The sequence below is a fragment of the Rutilus rutilus genome, assembly GCF_951802725.1.
Source record: "Rutilus rutilus genome assembly, chromosome: 1".
Classification (NCBI taxonomy): domain Eukaryota; kingdom Metazoa; phylum Chordata; class Actinopteri; order Cypriniformes; family Leuciscidae; genus Rutilus; species Rutilus rutilus.
The window spans coordinates 2,565,080-2,584,922 of NC_140209.1; the positions used below are offsets into that span (position 1 = coordinate 2,565,080).

General features: G+C 46.3%; 1 protein-coding gene across 1 annotated transcript; it reads right to left on the reverse strand.

Moving 5' to 3' along the window:
• Nucleotides 1-7,876: 7,876 nt before the first annotated feature.
• LOC311301686 (uncharacterized protein) lies at nucleotides 7,877-19,767 on the reverse strand. The gene is made up of 6 exons (XM_084426960.1): nucleotides 19,366-19,767; nucleotides 18,665-18,976; nucleotides 18,211-18,567; nucleotides 12,588-12,707; nucleotides 8,716-8,775; nucleotides 7,877-8,570 (listed from the first exon to the last, which is right to left on the reverse strand). Exons 1-6 carry the CDS (start codon nucleotides 19,424-19,426, stop codon nucleotides 8,533-8,535), a joined length of 948 nt encoding a protein of 315 aa, XP_084283086.1. The 5' UTR covers nucleotides 19,427-19,767; the 3' UTR covers nucleotides 7,877-8,532.
• Between the last annotated feature and the right edge of the window lie 76 nt (nucleotides 19,768-19,843).

The window sequence follows — 19,843 nt, forward strand, 5'->3', positions numbered from 1 at the left end:
AGCCTTTGGTTTTAATTCACGTTTTATTGATATGATCAAAACAATGTGTGGTGAAGTGAGTGACTCGTTGCCACGTCACCCTCATTACATATATGGCCAATAGGGTTCTGCCCCTTGGGGTATATAGACTCTTTGGATGCTCCCTGGGATACGTCATTGAAAGCCCGCCCCTTTGTCATTCATTCCAAGAGACCGCGGAGGTATGTGTGTCAGCCGTGTAGCCGGTTGTTTTGATGTTAGTATTAAGTGATGTTTCATTGTGCCTTCATCTGTATCTGTTTAGTGTGACACTCGGCCATCGAGGCTGTGCACGTTCTCGTGGCGACACCCACATTGTGGTAAGTTCTAATGTTAGTTTTTAACTTTTTGTGTAGTTTGTTTGTTTGAGCGACCTGCAATGCGTTTTAGTGTGGCGTGCCTTCGGTCTCCCATTGGTGTGACGTCTCCTCATAGCTGCGTCGGAGTATCAGCTGTTTATTGACTCACTAACATCAGATGACTGTCATATGATTTCCGTGTGCCTGTGATTGTTTGTGTGCGCGCGCCGAAATTGAATCAGGGTGAGTACATTTACGATCGTTTCTTTTAATCTGCAACTGTTTTTAATTAGATAGTTAATGAATATTTGTGTTTAGGAGTTCTCTTTTGCCCGTGTTAAAGCCAGGCTGAGCAGCTACTTTAGCAACTTGCTGTCAGCAATCCATGCTTCATTGAGCCACGTTTGCTGCTTTGTGGAAGCCGAATATTACTGCTGGACTCCACTTTATCTATTGCTCAGGCAATATGGTGTTTATGTTGTATGAATGTGGCTGGTTTTGTTACCAGTCCTTAGCCGCATGATCATCACTGTTAAATACCTGTGATTTATTACATGGAGTGATAATTAGCCTACCAAACTGGTCCCATCATTTGTGTAGGTTGGACTGATTGTGTGATTTTTGTGTTGTGACCGTTTGAATGGTTTATATTTATTTTCTTTGTCTTTATTATAGATGACCATTTATCTTATAACTTGATTTTTGTTTTCATTATTTGTCTCATTGTGATTTGGTTTATCTCTAATCATTTCTATATTTATTTCTTTTCTGTATTCTGCAGGAGCTGGGTTTTCCTGGAGGCAGGCTGGTGGTTTTAGCTGCAGGCCTTCACCCTAAGTAGGGGTTATAAGTGTGGTGTGACTTTTTATCACTATTTTGTAGTGGAGTGATTCTTCAAAGTGTGTTTGATTGCCATATGCAGCTATAGCTAGCCTGCTTCTCTGTGGTCTCAGCCCCTGCAGTGATCATATTCTTTTTGTTTTGGTTGCCTTTTTGATTACGAAATGACACAATTGATTGTGTTATTTGTTTAATTGCTTTCTTTAATAAAAATTGCCTGTTTCAATGTGAACTCACGTCTCTTGCCTCTCCTGAGTAAACGGACTTGTGTCCTATTTATTAGATTATTTCCCCGGTAATTCGGGGTGGCGTAGTCACTACTAGACGGCCACGTATTGCTACAAATGTATTGTGAAATTGAGAGTGTGATTAAAATGAATGGTAGTTTATGTGCTCCCTTTGGTGTACAGAGAGGGGTTCGACAAGGATGTGCCATGTCTGGGCTATTATATGTGCTGGCTATAGAACCACTGTTGTCCATGTTACGAAACAAGTTAAAGGGTTTAACATTGCCACAGTGTAATAATGCTTTCCATTTATCTGCATATGCTGATGATATTATTGCTTTTATAAATTATAGTGGTGATGTTGAAACGTTGCAAATAATTGTTAATGATTTTAAGGATATTTCATCAGCAAATTGGGGAAAAAGTGATGCTTTATTGATTGGAAAATGGGAAGGAGGAAATCCCATTCTACCAGGAGGCTTATTATGGAAAAAAGATGTGTTAAAATATCTTGGTGTTTTCTTAGGCAATGAAGCTTTCATGCAGAAGAACTGGGAAGGAATGGCAGATAAAGTAACTGGACGTTTGAAAAAATGGAAATGGTTGCTTCCTCAGTTGTCTTTTAACCCTCTGGAGTCTGAGCTGTTTTCTGGGCCCTGGAGGTGTTCTGACATGCTCTGACATTTGTGCTTTTTTCAGTTATTTATAAACATGTTAATGGCAAAGGTGTAAATTCACTCTATATAGCACAAACAGGGCTACCAACATATCTGATCAACATGCATGTATATGTTTGAATTTTTAAGAGAATAATGTTTATGCGTGGTTATTGGAAAAAATTAAAATGAAAGTTGCAGAAATAAGACCACAAAAAACATACTAAATATGTGTCAATAAGACTTTTGACTAATGAATTTTGTAGCTTCGAGTTCTGGCTTCAAAATGATGTGAAAATCATCCTGCCTTATCGTTCTCGTAAAACAGTACATTGATTTGAACTTTCTAAAACAGTTTTTTTGTCAGAAGAGGTTTATGCATGGGAGGGGTATAGGCCCATCAATATTAATGGCCCAATGGCCATCAATATTAATGAGATTCAGACCAGGGGTGTGACATACACTCTTCCAGTGGCTTATGGGCCATCAAGTGCCTGAACAAAGAAGAGGAGATTCAAAGGTTTTGTTTTTCAATCTGTTTTATTGTAATTCCTCTATGTGGAGGAACTAAATGTTCTAAATTTGCTCTAAGCAAATCAAATGTGAGCAAAATAAATGAATCAGTCTGCTATAAACAAAGCAATTGTGAGCGATAAACAAAAGTAAAGGCAGGTATCTCACAGTAAATTCCTGTGTTGTGGCACAGAGTTGAGACAGCACTTTCTGAAAAAAAATTGTTTATATACACTCATGGGCGAATGTGAGTCTACAGGGCTCAGTTACGGTCCAGTTTCTCGTGCAGGACGGAATCGCACAGTCTGTGGAACCATGTCAACATCAGTCTCTGTTTTCCATGCCAGAGTGGACTGCCTGTTGCTTGCCTGCTGGTTAGCCTTGGCTCTCTTCGGGACAGGTGCTTGGACAAGTTCATTGTCACATCTGTAAAAAACAAAACAAAATATACTGTGAGCATACTGATAACACAATCAAAGACACTGTATTATTATCATTATCGATCACTAATGGCCATGGATAAAAAAAGACAACAGTTTTTGTAATATCACACAAGAATATGTACTTTTATAAGTAGATGTGCTGCTTATCGTCTTCAGTTTTTGCAGAAGTTTATTCTAGGATCTGAAAGACTGGTATGGAGACCAGTGGCTCAATGCATTTTATGCAGAATAAGTGGACTTGGCCTGGACAATGTTTTGTTTTTAATGGACTCATGTATATTTTAGAGGAGTTCCTGCTTTCTATCGAAGTCTTTTTAAAATATGGAGTCTGTTTAAGCCTCAATGGATGGAACCATTAATGTCCCTGTACTGGTTACTCGAAGAGCCCATTGTGTGCGGAGCAGGTCTCGATGTATCTGGTAACGAAATACCAGGTCTTAAGGATTTGATGTACAGAAGTGGATCTCTACAGTTGAAACTCATTATAAATAAGGCATGTCCTGATTTTAACGATGTAGGAGCAGTTTCAGCCTTTTTAAAGGTAAAGTCTGCACGATACATTAAACGTTTTTTAGATAAACTGCAGGGGGCTCTGAATGTACAGGAAATAATTTTACTTGCTGAGTACAATTAGAAATGCATATTTCCAGATTGTGAAGATTTCTTCCCAGATATAAGTATTGTACCTGATCTTTCTTCATTTAATGACATTAATCCCTTGTTGAAGAAGGAAATTGATGTGCAAATTGATTTCTTTGAAGTTAAAGGGAAAGCATTGTACAGAAGTATTGTGAAAGTGACCAATATTAGATGGTTAAATAGAAGTGATACTGTATGGAGAGACACATTGGAGATCACTGAAAAAACAAGCCCAGTGTGGAGGATCCTGTACAAACCTCCGTTACCTGAAAGAGTTAGTGATCTTCAATGGAGGATACTCCATGGGGCTATAGCAGCTAACTCTTTTGTGGCAATTTTGAACCCAAATGTAAGTGAGAATTGTCCTTTTTGCAATGAAAGGGAGACTGTGTTTCATTGTTTTATGTTTTGTAACAGACTTCCGTTTTTGTTTAGTCTTCTAGAGTTTTTTTTTGAAATCTTTTGAGGAATGTTTTGCAAAGCAGGATTTTGATCTGCCCAAATACAAACAACTAGTCAGCTGTCCGACTCGTGGAGGAAATATACTGGATCATTTTTATTCTGTCCAACAAGCAGCATATCGTTTACTTCCCCATGCCCCCTTCACGAACTCTGATCATTGTTTAATTCAGATAGTCCCAACCTACAAACTAAAACTAAAACTAGCCAAAGCAGTTCAGTATACAGGTGCTGGTCATAAAATTAGAATATCATCAAAAAGTTGATTTATTTCAGTAATTCCATTAAAAAAGTGAAACTTGTATATTATATAGACTCATTACAAGTAAAGTGAGATATATCAAGCCTTTATTTGTTATAATTTTGATGATTATGGCTTACAGCTTGTGAAAACCACAAAATCAAAATCTCAGAAAATTAGAATATTACATGAAATCACACAGTAATTACACAGTAATACCATGGTCACTGAACCAGGTTTTGGTTATTTTGGCAGTGTGGGCCGGTGCAAATCCTGCTGGAGAATGAAGTCAGCATCTCCATAAAGCTTGTCTGCTGAAGGAAGCATGAAGTGCTCTGGAAATGTCCTGGTAGACGGCTGCGTTGAGTGGACAGCACAGTGGACCAACACCAGCCGATGACCTGGCTCCCCAAACCATCACTGACTGTGGAAACTTCACACTGGACTTCAGGCATCTTGGATTGTGTGCCTCTCCATTCTTCCTCCAGACTCTGGGACCTTGGTTTCCAAATGAGATGCAAAATGTGCTCTCATCAGAAAAGAGGACTTTGGTCCACTGTGCTTTATTAAATCCAGAGTCAACGCAGCCGTCTACCAGGACATTTTCAGAGCACGTCATGCTTCCTTCATTTTCCAGCAGGATTTGCACCTGCCCACACTGCCAAAATAACCAAAACCTGGTTCAGTGACCATGGGATTACTGTGTAATTACTGTGTGATTTCATGTAATATTCTAATTTTCTGAGATTTTGATTTTGTGGTTTTCACAAGCTGTAAGCCATAATCATCAAAATTATAACAAATAAAGGCTTGAGATATCTCACTTTGCTTGTAATGAGTCTATATAATATACAAGTTTCACTTTTTTAACGGAATTACTGAAATAAATCAACTTTGTGATGATATTCTAATTTTATGACCAGCACCTGTACATCTAAAAGATGGACAACAGAGGCAATTGGGATGTTACAAGACTGTTTAAACACCACTGATTGGGAATCCATGCGTGCCTCTTGTGACTCATATACAGACACTGTGTGTTCATATATTTCCTTTTGTGAGCATACCTGTATTCCCACCAAAACTGTGGTGAAATATAATAACAACAATTTCTGGTTCACAAAATCCCTCAGGCTGCTCAGGAAGACCAAAGAGCAGGCCTACAGGGAAGGAAATGTAGATGAATACAGGCTTGCCAGACAAAAGTTAAATAAAGCCATTAGGAAAGCAAAAGCTGTCTACAAGGTGAGGATGGAGGAACAATTTGGCACTAATGACTCCTCTTCAGCCTGGAGGTCACTGAAGAACTTAACAGGCTATAAAAATAAAATACAAGTAGTCACTCCATCTGCTAAACTGGCCAATGAGTTCAATGTATTTTATACCAGATTTGAGAGATCTCCCTGCCCTCCCCCTCCCCCTTCCCCTTGCCCTTCCAGATGGGATCTGGCTCATAATCATCAGTCCCACTCAGGGAGGAGGAGAACATTGCCCCTCAAGATCAAGTCCCCTTTAATATTGAGGAGAAGGATGTGTACCGGCTATTTAGCCGGCAGAATGTAAGGAAAGCAGGTGGCCCGATGGAATTTCGCCTGCCACCCTGAAGCACTGCGCTAGTCAGACCGGTGGCCCTTACATCAGTGGTCATGAAATGTCTTGAGCGGTTGGTTCTGTTTCATCTCAAACCCATCACAGCTCCCCATCTTGACCCACTGCAGTATGCTTACAGGGCAAACCGCTCAGTTGATGATGCAGTCAACTTAAGCCTGCATTATGCTCTGGACCATCTCGACTTTCTTGGCTCCTATGTAAGGATGTTGTTTGTAGATTTCAGTGCAGCCTTTAATACCATTCTACCCGAGCGGCCTCAACATTCCCAACACAACTGATGAGGTAAACAGCAGAAACATTGTGCCATGAATGAAGTTAGAAGACTTTAAATCCCCTAATCACCACCTTTACAAACATTTACCAGGAATGTACTGTAGTAATTTACTATGGTTTGGGTAGCAATGTGGAATATTTAAATTGAATACTATCTTATAGTAATTTATATTGCAGTAGATTAATCAGGTGGGTAGAGGAATATACAATTCATTTTGTGTATAGTTTTTACCTGTGTTTAGGCATTTTGTTATACAGTGGTAGTGAATGAGTAGCCATGCATGGTTTTACCTGTGGTTATCAAGTCTCACTGTCAGAATATTTCATTTAAACCTATAATAATTATAAATAAAATACTTCTTACCAATAGCTATGATCTTGTGTAATTCATATTTTTGTACATAGCTGTAAATAAGTTATTTATTAAAGACTCATAAATCTGCATAATGTTGGGTACCGCATTTCCAAGTATATACAATATTTTTTTAGGTTTACTTTAGCTTATTTATTGATACTGTTATGTTTCAATAAGTAATAAATAATGTTTCAATAAATCAGCTAAACCCACCGGCCCTCCTCAACATTTCGATTTAATAATCCGGCCCTCGAATGAAGCTAAGTGAATAGCCCTGCTCTTCAGCAACGCTCTCCCACATATATAGCTGTTGTAACTGCGCTTATTTCCGTCGCTGGTATCAGTGGCAGTGGGTGGAATAAACAAGAAATGTGCAGTTTCCTACCATCTTGCTGACAACGTTTCTTTAGTCATTCGGCAGTCTTGCAGACTGAACCCCTGCAGGAAATCCACCCTCACAGGCTATTCTTAGCATTACTGCTAGTTTCACGTCTGTATTTTAGCAGTTTCCTGCATGCCATTAAACTCTAGAAGTAAAATCTTGAAATTATTAGTGATAAAATTGGTTCGTTACTGAAAAGGTTTCCACTATCCATGACTCCTGAATTATAAAACAGATTTTAAAAGTATTGTAAAGTAATTATTAGCATCAGTTTGGTAAAATAAAGCTGCATTTGCACATGAGCGTCTGTAAAGCAGATATTAACTGTCTTCAGGGAGTTTCTACACATGGATTATAACGTTCTGCTTTACTCTCTCCAGCCTTGAGAAATATATCAGATCCAGACTCCTTTATCAACACTACAAATGCTCTGGAAGATCTGGGATGTATTTCTCAAGCACCACTGATTTAACTTCCGCCTCCCTGAACTTCTGGACCACTTTGCTAAAACACTTGAACGAGTCGTTTTCCACCAACTATCTCCATTTCTCACACAGAACATCCTCCTGGACAACAACCAGTCTGGCTTCAGAAGCGCCACTAAACTGAGACGGCCCTGCTCTCGGTTATTGAAGCTCTGAGACTGGCAAGAGGAGCCTCCGAATCCTCAGTTCTCCTCTTGCTGGATCTGTCTGCTGCTTACAGTTAACCACCAAGAAGAGCATCTCAGGAACAGTGCTTCAAGTCTGACCTCTCAGTGGGTCCTTCAGGGTGTCGTGAGGTGTTTAAGACCCAATATCTAGCTCTCGGTTATTGAAGCGGCTTCTCAACTACAACTCGCTTCAGTGGACTTACAGATACATTACCAGCTCATGAAGGGGAATTAACATATTCCTAACAAACATCTCAGGAAAGGAGACTTATTAAACACAACTGCAGAGGTTTATTAAGAAAATTATAGCAATCATTCAAAATGAAAAAAGATGCTAAAAACAGGAATGAACAGACAAGATCCAAGAATCCTCAAATCAGCTCCATCACACAGAACAGAGAGAGATTATACAGTCTGAGTCTGTCCATTACTGTATTAATATTATATTTAAAGCAGTTTACATATGAAGCGCAAGAGAATGACTTTCAACACTGTAGGCAAATATATCCATAAAACCATATAAATGAAAATAAATCTTGGCTGTTATTTGCACACAAAAAACTTTCTAAACTTTATGGAATGAATGAATGAATGAATGAAGTTTTATTATTGTGTCATGCGTATGATTAAGCCCAGCCCGCATGGACTTACAAGACACCAACATTAATAAGCATAAGTAAGAGGATTAATATACAAGATAGATATACAAAATAGACATGGATTACATCTACATACATTACAGACGCTTTTATCCAAAGCGACTTACAAATGAGAACAACAGAAGCAGTTAAACTTACAATAGGACAACAATATGCAAGTACGATGAGCCTTTCCAGTTTAATCTAACGCAGTACCAGTTTTTTTTATATTGATTCATCAATATTTGTGCATTTGAATGTTTTCATACATGAAGCGTTGCATGTTTTAGATGCCTTCAATACATAGATATTCCACAGTAGGATCTGCAGGAAACATGAGAGGAAGAAGAGAAACTGTACATGACTGAAGTCAAGGGTATTCAACTATCAACAGTTATTGATGAAGCATTTACAGACTGACTGATAGTTTAATGTTATAAAGCTGTCAGTATAAATGAACGTGTCGTACCTCTGTATAATGATCCAGCAGACACACTGACTCCAGTTTCTGATGCTGGATCAGCTGGATCTGTGGATCACGTTGTCACATGTCTGTCTTGTCTTGTTCTGCACTTGGGTGTTTGTTATGTTGTGCCATGTGCTTGTGTCATTGTTAGCCCCGCCCTACTTGTTATCTGATTATTGTTTGAGTTCTCCCACCTGTTCCCCCTGATTAGTTTCCCTTTATTAGTTCCCTCTTGTTTGCAGTCTGTGTGGATCGTTGTCTCTGTTTTCCCCTGTGTTATGTTTTGAGTATTTGCCTGCCTTGTTTTTCCCCCACGAGGGAGTTTTGGTTTTTGGTCTGTTTTGTTGTTTATTCATTAAAATTCCTTTCTGCACTTGAACCCTCGCCTCACCTTTTGACTTCCCGTGACAGAACGATCCACCTAGAATGAGGATTCAGCAAAGGGATTCCTGCCCTCACCTGGAGCGAATCATGAAACTCAGCGGGTTGGTTTCCCTCCGACAGCAGGGGACCAGGGTGAAGGATTTCGCCCGGAAATTCAGCGCGGCTGCAGAGGGACTCGGGCTTGGGGATATAGTCCTCAAAGATGTATTTAATATTTGTTTGGATGTTCCCTTGCCTCAGTGGGAGATGAAGGGGCTGGAAATTTTAGACTTCCCGGGTTTCGCTAAGTATCTCCACCATCGTGCTCGGTGGGATACATCGGACCCGCCTGCATCCCCGCTGCCCAGCCCAGAGAATGCATCGCCGCTGCCCAGCCCAGAGAATGCATCGCCGCTGCCCAGCCCAGAGAATGCATCGCCGCTGCCCAGCCCAGAGAATGCATCGCCGCTGCCCAGCCCAGAGAATGCATCGCCGCTGCCCAGCCCAGAGAATGCATCGCCGCTGCCCAGCCCAGAGAATGCATCGCCGCTGCCCAGCCCAGAGAATGCATCGCCGCTGCCCAGCCCAGAGAATGCATCGCCGCTGCCCAGCCCAGAGAACGCATCGCCGCTGCCCAGCCCAGAGAACGCATCGCCGCTGCCCAGCCCAGAGAACGCATCGCCGCTGCCCAGCCCAGAGAACGCATCGCCGCTGCCCAGCCCAGAGAACGCATCGCCGCTGCCCAGCCCAGAGAACGCATCGCCGCTGCCCAGCCCAGAGAACGCATCGCCGCTGCCCAGCCCAGAGAACGCATCGCCGCTGCCCAGCCCAGAGCTCCATCCACCATTAACTCCGTCCAGACCTGAACCTGCACCTCACCATCGAAGACGGCGGAGGAGGAGGAAGACCTCCGGCCTCCCCAATATCCCGGAGGATTCCGTTGCGGAGGAGCCAGAGACGGTTCACGTCACGTCTGCCCAGCCAGAGACTGTTCATGTCAAGTCTGCCGAGCCGGTGTCTTCGGACAGGATGGCCGCCGCCGAGGGTGTTCCCGTCACATCTGCTGAGCCTGTGTCTTCGGACAAGATGGCCACCGCTGAACCTGTTCACGTTACGCCTGTCGAGCCTGTGTCTTCGGACAAGATGGTCGCCGCCGAGAGTGTTCCCGTCACGTCTGCCAAGCCTGTGTCTTCGGACAAGATGGCCACCACTGAACCTGTTCACGTTACGCCTGTCGAGCCTGTGTCTTCGGACAAGATGGTCGCCGCCGAGAGTGTTCCCGTCACGTCTGCTGAGCCTGTGTCTTCGGACAAGATGGCCACCACTGAACCTGTTCACGTTACGCCTGTAGAGCCTGTGTCTTCGGACAAGAAGGTCACTACCAAGACTGGGTCTTCGGACAAGATGGCCGCCGTCGAGCCTGTGTCTGGGCCGGTGGTGTCTGTTCCTGAGCCTGAGCCCTCAGTGACCGCGACACTGGCCATTATGGCCACAGCCATGTGGTGTGTGTGGGCTACACACACACTTGAGCCGGTGGTGTCTGTTCCTGAGCCGGTGGTGTCTGTTCCTGAGCCGGTGGTGTCTGTTCCTGAGCCGGTGGTGTCTGTTCCTGAGCCGGTGGTGTCTGTTCCTGAGCCGGTGGTGTCTGTTCCTGAGCCGGTGATGTCTGTTCCTGCTCCTGAGCCGGAGCCAGTGTCTGTCCCTGAGCCGGAGCCCGCGTCTGTCCCTGAGCCGGAGCACGCGTCTGTCCCTGAGCCGGAGCCCGCGTCTGTCCCTGAGCCGGAGCCCGCGTCTGTCCCTGAGCCGGAGCCCGCGTCTGTCCCTGAGCCGGAGCCCGCGTCTGTTCCTGAGCCGGAGCCAGTGTCTGTTCCTGAGCCGGAGCCAGTGTCTGTTCCTGAGCCGGAGCCAGTGTCTGTTCCTGAGCCGGAGCCAGTGTCTGTTCCTGAGCCGGAGCCAGTGTCTGTTCCTGAGCCGGAGCCAGTGTCTGTTCCTGAGCCGGAGCCAGTGTCTGTTCCTGAGCCGGAGCCAGTGTCTGTTCCTGAGCCGGAGCCAGTGTCTGTTCCTGAGCCGGAGCCAGTGTCTGTTCCTGAGCCGGAGCCAGTGTCTGTTCCTGAGCCGGAGCCAGTGTCTGTTCCTGAGCCGGAGCCAGTGTCTGTTCCTGAGCCGGAGCCAGTGTCTGTTCCTGAGCCGGAGCCAGTGTCTGTTCCTGAGCCTGTTCCAGTGCCTGTTCTGGTGTCTGTTCCTGTGCCTGTTCTGGTGCCTGTTCTTGTGTCTATGTCCGTTCCTGGGCCGGTGGTGTCTGAGTCGGAGCCGGTGGGACTAGTTCCAGTGCCTGAGCCGGTGATGCCAATTCCAGTGCCTGAGCCGGTGGTGCCAGTTCCAGGGCCTGAGCCGGTGGTGCCAGTCCCAGTGCCTGAGCCGGTGGGGTTTGTTCCAGTTCCTGCGCCGTGGCCGCCCGAGGGGTTTTCTCCGCCCAGGCCGCCCGAGGGGTCTTCTCCGCCCTGGCCGCCCGAGGGGTCTTCACCGCCCTGGCCGCCCGAGGGGTCTTCACCGCCGTGGCCGCCCGAGGGGTCTTCACCACCGTGGCCGCCCGAGGGGTCTTCTCCGCCCTGGCCGCCCGAGGGAAAGTCTCCGCCCTGGCCGCCCGAGGGAAAGTCTCCGCACTGGCCACCCGAGGGAAAGTCTCCGCACTGGCCACCCGAGGGAAAGTCTCCGCCCTGGCCGCCCGATGGACAATCTGCTCCACCCTGGCCGCCCGATGGACTGTTTGTCTCTTCCGTCCCGCCCTGTTCTGTCCCTCCCGTCCCGCCCTGGTCTGTTCCTCCCGTCCCGCCCTGGTTGGTTCCTCCAGTCCCGCCCTGTTCTGTCCCTCCCGTCCCGCCCTGGCCTGTCCCTCCGTCCCGCCCTGGTCTGTCCCCCCCGTTCTAGTGGAGTGTCTGGAAGCCACTCCTTATGGAGGGGGTTATGTCACATGTCTGTCTTGTCTTGTTCTGCACTTGGGTGTTTGTTATGTTGTGCCATGTGCTTGTGTCATTGTTAGCCCCGCCCTACTTGTTATCTGATTATTGTTTGAGTTCTCCCACCTGTTCCCCCTGATTAGTTTCCCTTTATTAGTTCCCTCTTGTTTGCAGTCTGTGTGGATCGTTGTCTCTGTTTTCCCCTGTGTTATGTTTTGAGTATTTGCCTGCCTTGTTTTTCCCCCACGAGGGAGTTTTGGTTTTTGGTCTGTTTTGTTGTTTATTCATTAAAATTCCTTTCTGCACTTGAACCCTCGCCTCACCTTTTGACTTCCCGTGACACACGTCTGTTAGTTCAGTTCAACACATAATGCCACATATACACAACATCATCATCACATAATACTGGAGCTTCACATCACAGAAATGATGAATATGTGCACGAGTCTGTCGTCTATTATCTTCTTACTTCACTCTCAAGCTGTCAGGAGGAGAATGACTATCGCCATTCACCAAAAATAAATCTATTTATACAGTGATCATGTGATCATGAACCTTGTGTAGGAGCTGCTGCTGTAGTTCGGCTTGATGTCTTCTCAGAGTTTGAGCTTCTGACTGGAATCAGTGTTGGTGAAGCGACTGGATCTGCAGAAGATGAATGTTCAGACGCATCACCTGTAGGACATTAACATCATATGTTCATATCGATCATCACATGCAGTTTGTGTTCATCATCACAGTTTACAGTGGCAGTAGTTGAGAAGAGACTGTACTGTATTACTGTATAACTGTATTACTGTGTTACTGTATAACGTCTCGGGTTACGTATGTAACCCTTGTTCCCTGAGAAAGGGAACGAGACACTGCGTCGGTGACGACACTAGGGGAACGCCCTTCAGCGTAGCACGTCTGAATTCATGAATGAAACCGAATCCAATCCTATTGGCGTTGCGTGATGACGTAGTGTGTGACGGCATATACGGATGTGTACAAAAGCACGCCGGCACACAGAAATGTCAGCTTTTGCTATGAAGCAAGTGCTCCAGGCGGGGTGAGGTGTGGCGAACCGACGCAGTGTCTCGTTCCCTTTCTCAGGGAACAAGGGTTACATACGTAACCCGAGACGTTCCCTTTCGAGGGAACTCGAACTGCGTCGGTGACGACACTAGGGGAACGAGATACCCACTATACCACAACGAACCCCGCTCATCCTAGTGTGAAGCTGTCTTCAGGCGCACTTAGGACGAAAGCACTCGTGCACCGGGTGTAGAGGGAAGGTCCAGACTGTAAAACCTCATGAATGTGTGCGGAGTGGCCCAGCCAGCCGCCTCACATATGTCATGGATAGAAACCCCTGAAAGGAGGGCTCTAGAGGACGCCATGCCTCTGGTGGAGTGAGCTCTCACGGCCTTAGGTGAAGGCAATTTGCGCACCTGATAGGCCAGGGAAATAGTCTGAACGATCCAGTTACTGATGGTCTGTTTAGAGGTGGGAAGCCCCTTCTTGGGCGACCCAAAACACACCAGCAACTGGTCTGACTTCCGCCATGAGGAGGACCTCTGAATATAACACTGCAGTGCTCTGACAGGGCAGAGCAGATGAAGTCTCTCCTCATCCGCCGTCACGTGAGGTGGAGGATGAAATGCCTGCAGAACCATAGGCCGTGCCACATTAGATGGCACCTTGGGCAAATAGCCGGGCCTGGGATGTAAGATGGCCTTAATGTTGCCTGGAGCAAACTCCAAGCACCCATAGGAAATAGAGAGCACCCGGAGATCTCCTACCCTCCTCAGAGAAGTAATGGCCAACAAAAAGACCACCTTAAACGAAAGGTTCTTGGCCTCAGCCGACTCCAGTGGTTCGAAGGGAGCCTCGGCCAGCCCTTCGAGAACCACTGCCAGGTCCAAAGAGGGAACTCTGGCGCGAGTCGCAGGTCTCATCCTCCAGGCTCCACGTAGGAAGCGTACGACCAAGTGATGCCTCCCCAGCGGGCCATCACTCAGAGGAGCGTGGAAAGCCGCAATGACAGCCACATAAACCTTGAGTGTGGACGGGGTAAGCCCGGCAGAAAAGCGGTCTTGGAGAAACTCCAGTACTGAAGCCACTGGGCAGTTAACTGGGTCCAAGTCACGCTCTCTGCACCAAACGGAAAATACATTCCACTTAAGGCCGTATAACTTCCTCGTGGAGGGAGCTCTGGAAGTTAATATGGTTTCGACCACTCCAGCTGACAGGCCGGCTTCTAGGTACTGTGCCCCCTCAGGGGCCAGACCCACAGTTTCCACAGCTTGGGTCGAGGGTGGAGAACTGAGCCCTCCGCCTGGGACAGCAAGTCCCTCCTCAGAGGGATCTGCCATGGCGGGCCTGCCAGGAGTGAAATGATGTCCGAAAACCATACTCGGGCCGGCCAAAACGGGGCTACTAAAAGTAGACTGACTCTGTCTCGACGGACCCTTTCCAGAACTGCTGGGAGCAGAGCGATCGGGGGAAATGCGTACAGACGCAGCCTCGGCCACGTCTGCATCATGGCGTCCAGCCCCAGCGGAGCTGGATGCCTGAGAGAAAACCACAGTGGACAGTGGGACGTCTCTTGAGACGCGAAAAAAATCCACTTCCACTGGGCCAAATCTCACGCACATGGCTTCCACCACCTCTGGGTGGAGTCGCCACTCCCCGGGCCTCAGCCCCTGCCTCGACAGGACGTCTGCTCCCTGATTCTGGTCCCCCGGGACATACATCGCCCTGAGAGACGATAGTCTCCGCTGGGACCACAGGAGGATCTGATGCGCCAGTCTGCACAGAGGGCGCGACCTCAGACCCCCCTGGCGGTTCAAATAAGACACCACCGACATGTTGTCGGTTCTTACAAGGACATGGCGACCATGGAGGTCTGGCAGGAAGCTCCTCAAAACCCGGAACACCGCCAACATTTCTAGGCAATTTATGTACCAAGAGGAATGATGGTCCTGCCAGAGGCCTCTCGTAAAACGGCCGTCCATGACCGCGCCCCAGCCCGTGAGGGAGGCGTCTGTCGAAATAGATACTCGGCGACATAACGCTCCCAAATTGGGACCCTGGGACAAGAACCAAGGCTTCTTCCAAATTGACAGGGAACGAAGGCATCTGTGCGTAACCCTTATCAAGCGGAATGGGTTTCCCCTCGGGGAAAACCCCTTGGTTCTCAACCACCACTGCAAAGCTCTCATGTGTAGCAGGCCAGAAGGTATCACGCTGGACGCTTCTGCCATGAGACCCAACACTCTCTGAAAGTGTTTGACAGTGACGGCCTGGCCTAGCTTCAACCTGGACACTGTGGTCAGGATAGACTCGATCCGAGCAGGAGACAACTGAGCCCGCATCGTGACCGAGTCCCACACCACTCCCAGGAACGTGGTTCTCTGGGCTGGTGTCAACACGCTCTTCTTCGTGTTGAGTCTTAACCCCAGGCTCTGGATGCGGGCGAGGACGACATCTCGATGCCGAATCGCCAGCTCTCGCGACTGGGCCAATATTAACCAGTCGTCGATGTAATTGAGCACCCTGATGCCCTCGAGCCTCAGGGGTGCTAGAGCTGCATCCATACACTTGGTAAATGTGCGAGGGGAGAGTGCTAGGCCGAACGGAAGAACCCGATATTGGTAAGCTTCGCCCCCGAAAGCAAACCTCAGGAACTTCCTGTGAGATGGAAGGATGGAGATGTGGAAGTAGGCGTCTTTTAGATCTATCGTGACAAACCAATCCTCGGATTGAATTTGACTCACGATCATGGGAATAGTGAGCATCTTGAACCTGAACCTCCTCAGAGACCGATTCAAGTGCCTCAGATCTAAAAGTGGATGCAACCCTCCATCCTTCTTCGGAACTATGAAGTACCGGCTGTAGAATCCGGACTCCCTGACTGGTGGGGGAACATGCTCTATGGCCCCTTTTGCCAGCAGCGAGTAAACTTCCTGTTCTAACACCAGACCCTGCTCTGGGTCTACTGCAGTCCAAACCACCCCGTTGATACTTACCTCTTTTTTGGTGGGCAGCCTGGAACTGGAGCCTGTACCCTATTTCTACAGTGCGCAGGACCCATGGAGAAATATTGGGGAGACGTTGCCATGCCTCGACAAAAATTCAGCAAGGGAACCAGCCCCTAAGGGTTGGTGTCAAGTGTCTTGTGAGAGCCCTTGACGATACCCTGAAGCGGAGGACCGACAGGGAATAATCGAAAACGACTCTCGGTGTGCGGACGCCAGCGCTGCCCGGCCGCAAGCTCTTGGGGCAGACAGAGCAGCGTGCGTTCGCTGGAAACTGATGTGTCCCGAAGCGCAATTAGCGGCGGGATGCTGACACTAGTTTCCTGAGGGCCCGGTGAGAGGGAGGATCTCTATCGCTCTCTTTTTGGGGGGCCCTCCAAGGTCTCACATAAGTTAGGACCTCTCTCCCGACACCTTCCTGGCCTGAAGGACAGTCCTCAGATCCGTCTTCTCAGGAGGCTTGGGCGAGAGCGCCGCCTAGAGTCCCAAACTCAGCTTTTGCTTTTTTTTTTTTTTTTTGAGGGGGACTTCTAGAAGCGACACTCTCCTTCAGATATTAGGCTGAATTCAAATATCTAACCAAGTTCTAAAGTCAGATAATATTTTAATTATTTTAATTCCTCAGAATTAAATGTAGCCATAAACACTGGATAGTGCACCAGAATACTGTTTAAATACTTATTTATACGATCTACTACACGCTGCCTCGGCAAACGCGAGCCGTTACAAATTGGCTTTCATCCCTCGAGAAGAAAGTCAACAGGCGCGAGGCTGAAACACCCGAAACGCACGACTGTGTGCGGCGAGTTATTTCACAATGAACAGCCTGCCAGCACCCTCAGGAGCTGACTGTGAATGCCTCGCACCCAAACAGTATTATTTCCCAGATCGCGTGTGTCCCTTTTATTGCAGACCCTTAACGCGCTGTCTCAACAAACGCGAGATTCGAGTGGTTCACAATAAATTTGGCTTTCATCTCTCGAGAAGAAAGTCAACAGGCGCGGCTGAGAGACCCGAAACGCACTGTGTGCGGCGAGTTATGACTACATGCCTATATCTTTATTGCAAACTGCAAATAGACTCGTAATCAACGCGCGCCTCGGCAAACGCGAGATTCGAGCTACTAGATTCTGTATTGCAATGCAGACATTCAATCTACGCGCTGCCTCGGCAAACGCGAGATGTCAGTCATAGAATCGTATAGCAAACTGCAAAGTACACTCGTAATCAACGCGCTGCCTCAGCAAACGCGAGATCCGAGCTACTAGATTCTGTATTGCAAAGCAGACCTTAAATCTACGTGTTGCCTCGACAAACGCGAGATCCCAGCCACAGAATCTTATTGCAAAGTACACTCGTAATCAACGCGCTGCCTCGGCAAACGCGAGATCCGAGTTACTAGATTCTGTATTGAAATGCAGAGTTAAAATCTACGCGCTGCCTCGGCAAACACGAGATCCAAGCCACAGAATCTTATTGCAGAGTAGACTCGTAATCTACGCGCTGCCTCAGCAAACGCGAAATCCGAGCCCCTATTCTATTTTGCAATGCAGACTTTACAGAACATACAACACCAAATAGGACAGAATTGTTTCACACACACAGAGCGCTTGCTGAATAGCAAAAAGCTGACATTTCTGTGTGCCGGCGTGCTTTTGTACACATCCGTATATGCCGTCACACACTACGTCATCACGCAACGCCAATAGGATTGGATTCGGTTTCATTCATGAATTCAGACGTGCTACGCTGAAGGGCGTTCCCCTAGTGTCGTCACCGACGCAGTTCGAGTTCCCTCGAAAGGGAACTGTATTACTGTGTTACTGTATAATTTATTCCTGGTTTATATGAGAGTGAAACACAGTTGAGCTTCTGCAAATAAACCTTCAGCTTGAATGAAGGACATAAGCCTTATAATTCCTAAAGCCGACCTCCTACATGGGTCATACTAGGCTTTAATACACTCGTCTGATTTATGCAATATCTCATGTATGACCCATGTAGGAGGCCAATATTGGGAATTATAAGGATTGTTATGCAGTTTATGACTTTGACCACTAATATTTTCCAACTCCAAAACGTATGAAGCCATCAGAAAGAGTAGAGCCAATCTGTGGAAGTTTTCACAAATCTGTCAGAAAAGAGTGTTTTCTCACCTGAATACTTGACAGTGTATCTGACTGAGGTCTCCAGCTGATCTCTGCGAGTAAGCTGACATCTCCACTCTCTGTTGTCATCTTCATTCAGGAGTGTTGTAGTCAGAGTGAGGATGATACAGCGATCTGGAGCTGATGATGATAATATCTGATATCTGGAGTCTGTCTTCAGATCAACACCAGCCTGATTCACCCACAACAGCTCAAATCCCCTAGAACTGACCCAATCATAACAGGAGAATCTATAATATGAATACAACTGACAGGAGAGAGTCACAGAGCGGCCTGGACTGATCTCAGTCTGTGAGGATGATAAAGATGATGATGAAGATGATGATGATGATGGAGACACTGAAACTGAACACAAGACACAAATCACAGACTCTTCATTCATCATCTGAGTTTAAAGGGAGAATCTGCCCTTTTTAAATTGACCACATAATCATAAACTTACCATGAAGAACATACAGATAAACATCAGCAACAGGTCCTTGTTGTTCTCCATTCACAGATTGTCTGCAGTAGTATAATCCAGAATCTTCTCCTGTGACGTTCTTGATGTTCAGAGAGCAGTCAGACTCCAGACTCAGTCTCTCATGTCTCTCTGTGTCGTTCTTCTTTATCCCTCCAGTAATCAGTTTAACTCTCCATGAAAGTCTGTTAGAGTAGATCCATGTAGTTGATTTGCAGTCAGAAAGAGCTTTATTACAGGACAGAGAGACATTTTCACCAGAACTGATGAACACATCATCCACTCCACTGGTTCCTGAAACACAGTATATCTCAGTGATCATTATGATGTATATTAATAAATGAAACATAAAACACACCAGCATAAAAAGCAGAAGTTTTAAATCATAGTATTTTTCCTGACTTAAAGCAAACAACACACTCTCCAGAATAAACTATTAGTCTTTATCAGAGAGCTGTTCAAATCACTGACACACTCTTAATATGAAGATAATTCTTCATCATCAGATGTTTGAGTGACACTATGTCCAGTATCAGGAATAATACAGTATGATCTGTGTGTATCAATACACAACTCTGAGATCACAACGTGAATGTGTGCAAGAATAAACTGAGCATGTTCAAATGAACTCTTTCCAGACTAATTCCACTAAATGTCTTTAGAGAAAATACAGATTTCTTTACCTGTGAGAAGTGAAGAGAGAATGATCAGTCCCAGCAGACACAGATCACACTTATCAGCCATTTTCTGTTTCTGTCAGTCTTCCTCTTCATTATATATAGTTACAGCTCCTCCTTTAAACATCATCAGCTCCTCCTGTGGTTATTAACTTCCTCTCATCTGACCAACCGAGTGTTTACATCCGTTGCTATATAGTGACACTATACCAGTGTAACTTTGTCCTCTCTGTAGATTGGGCTCATATAGACTCTGAACTGTGTACTTTAACACTGAGGATTTTGCTCTGTGGTCTTGAATGGTCTTGACTCTGAGTGACACTCAACTTTCCTCTACAAAACCCCCATGTAATGTGTTGAGTGTTGGACAAAGTTGAGATTGTTATGGGCGATCTTGTAGTTGAACACCTCCAGAGGAACCACGCAAAGAGATCTCGCAAGACGGTGAAGAAGGAGAGAAAGACGCTGGCGAAGGTCTTCCACC

Coding starts and splice junctions, on each gene's coding strand:
- LOC311301686 (XM_084426960.1), bottom strand. CDS start 19,426: ATGGCTGATAAGTGTGATCTGTGTCTGCTGGGACTGATCATTCTCTCT. Junction 18,977..19,365: donor TCTCTCTTCACTTCTCACAG/GTAAAGAAATCT, acceptor ACTGTGTTTCAG/GAACCAGTGGAGTGGATGAT. Junction 18,568..18,664: donor TTATCTGTATGTTCTTCATG/GTAAGTTTATGA, acceptor TCTTGTGTTCAG/TTTCAGTGTCTCCATCATCA.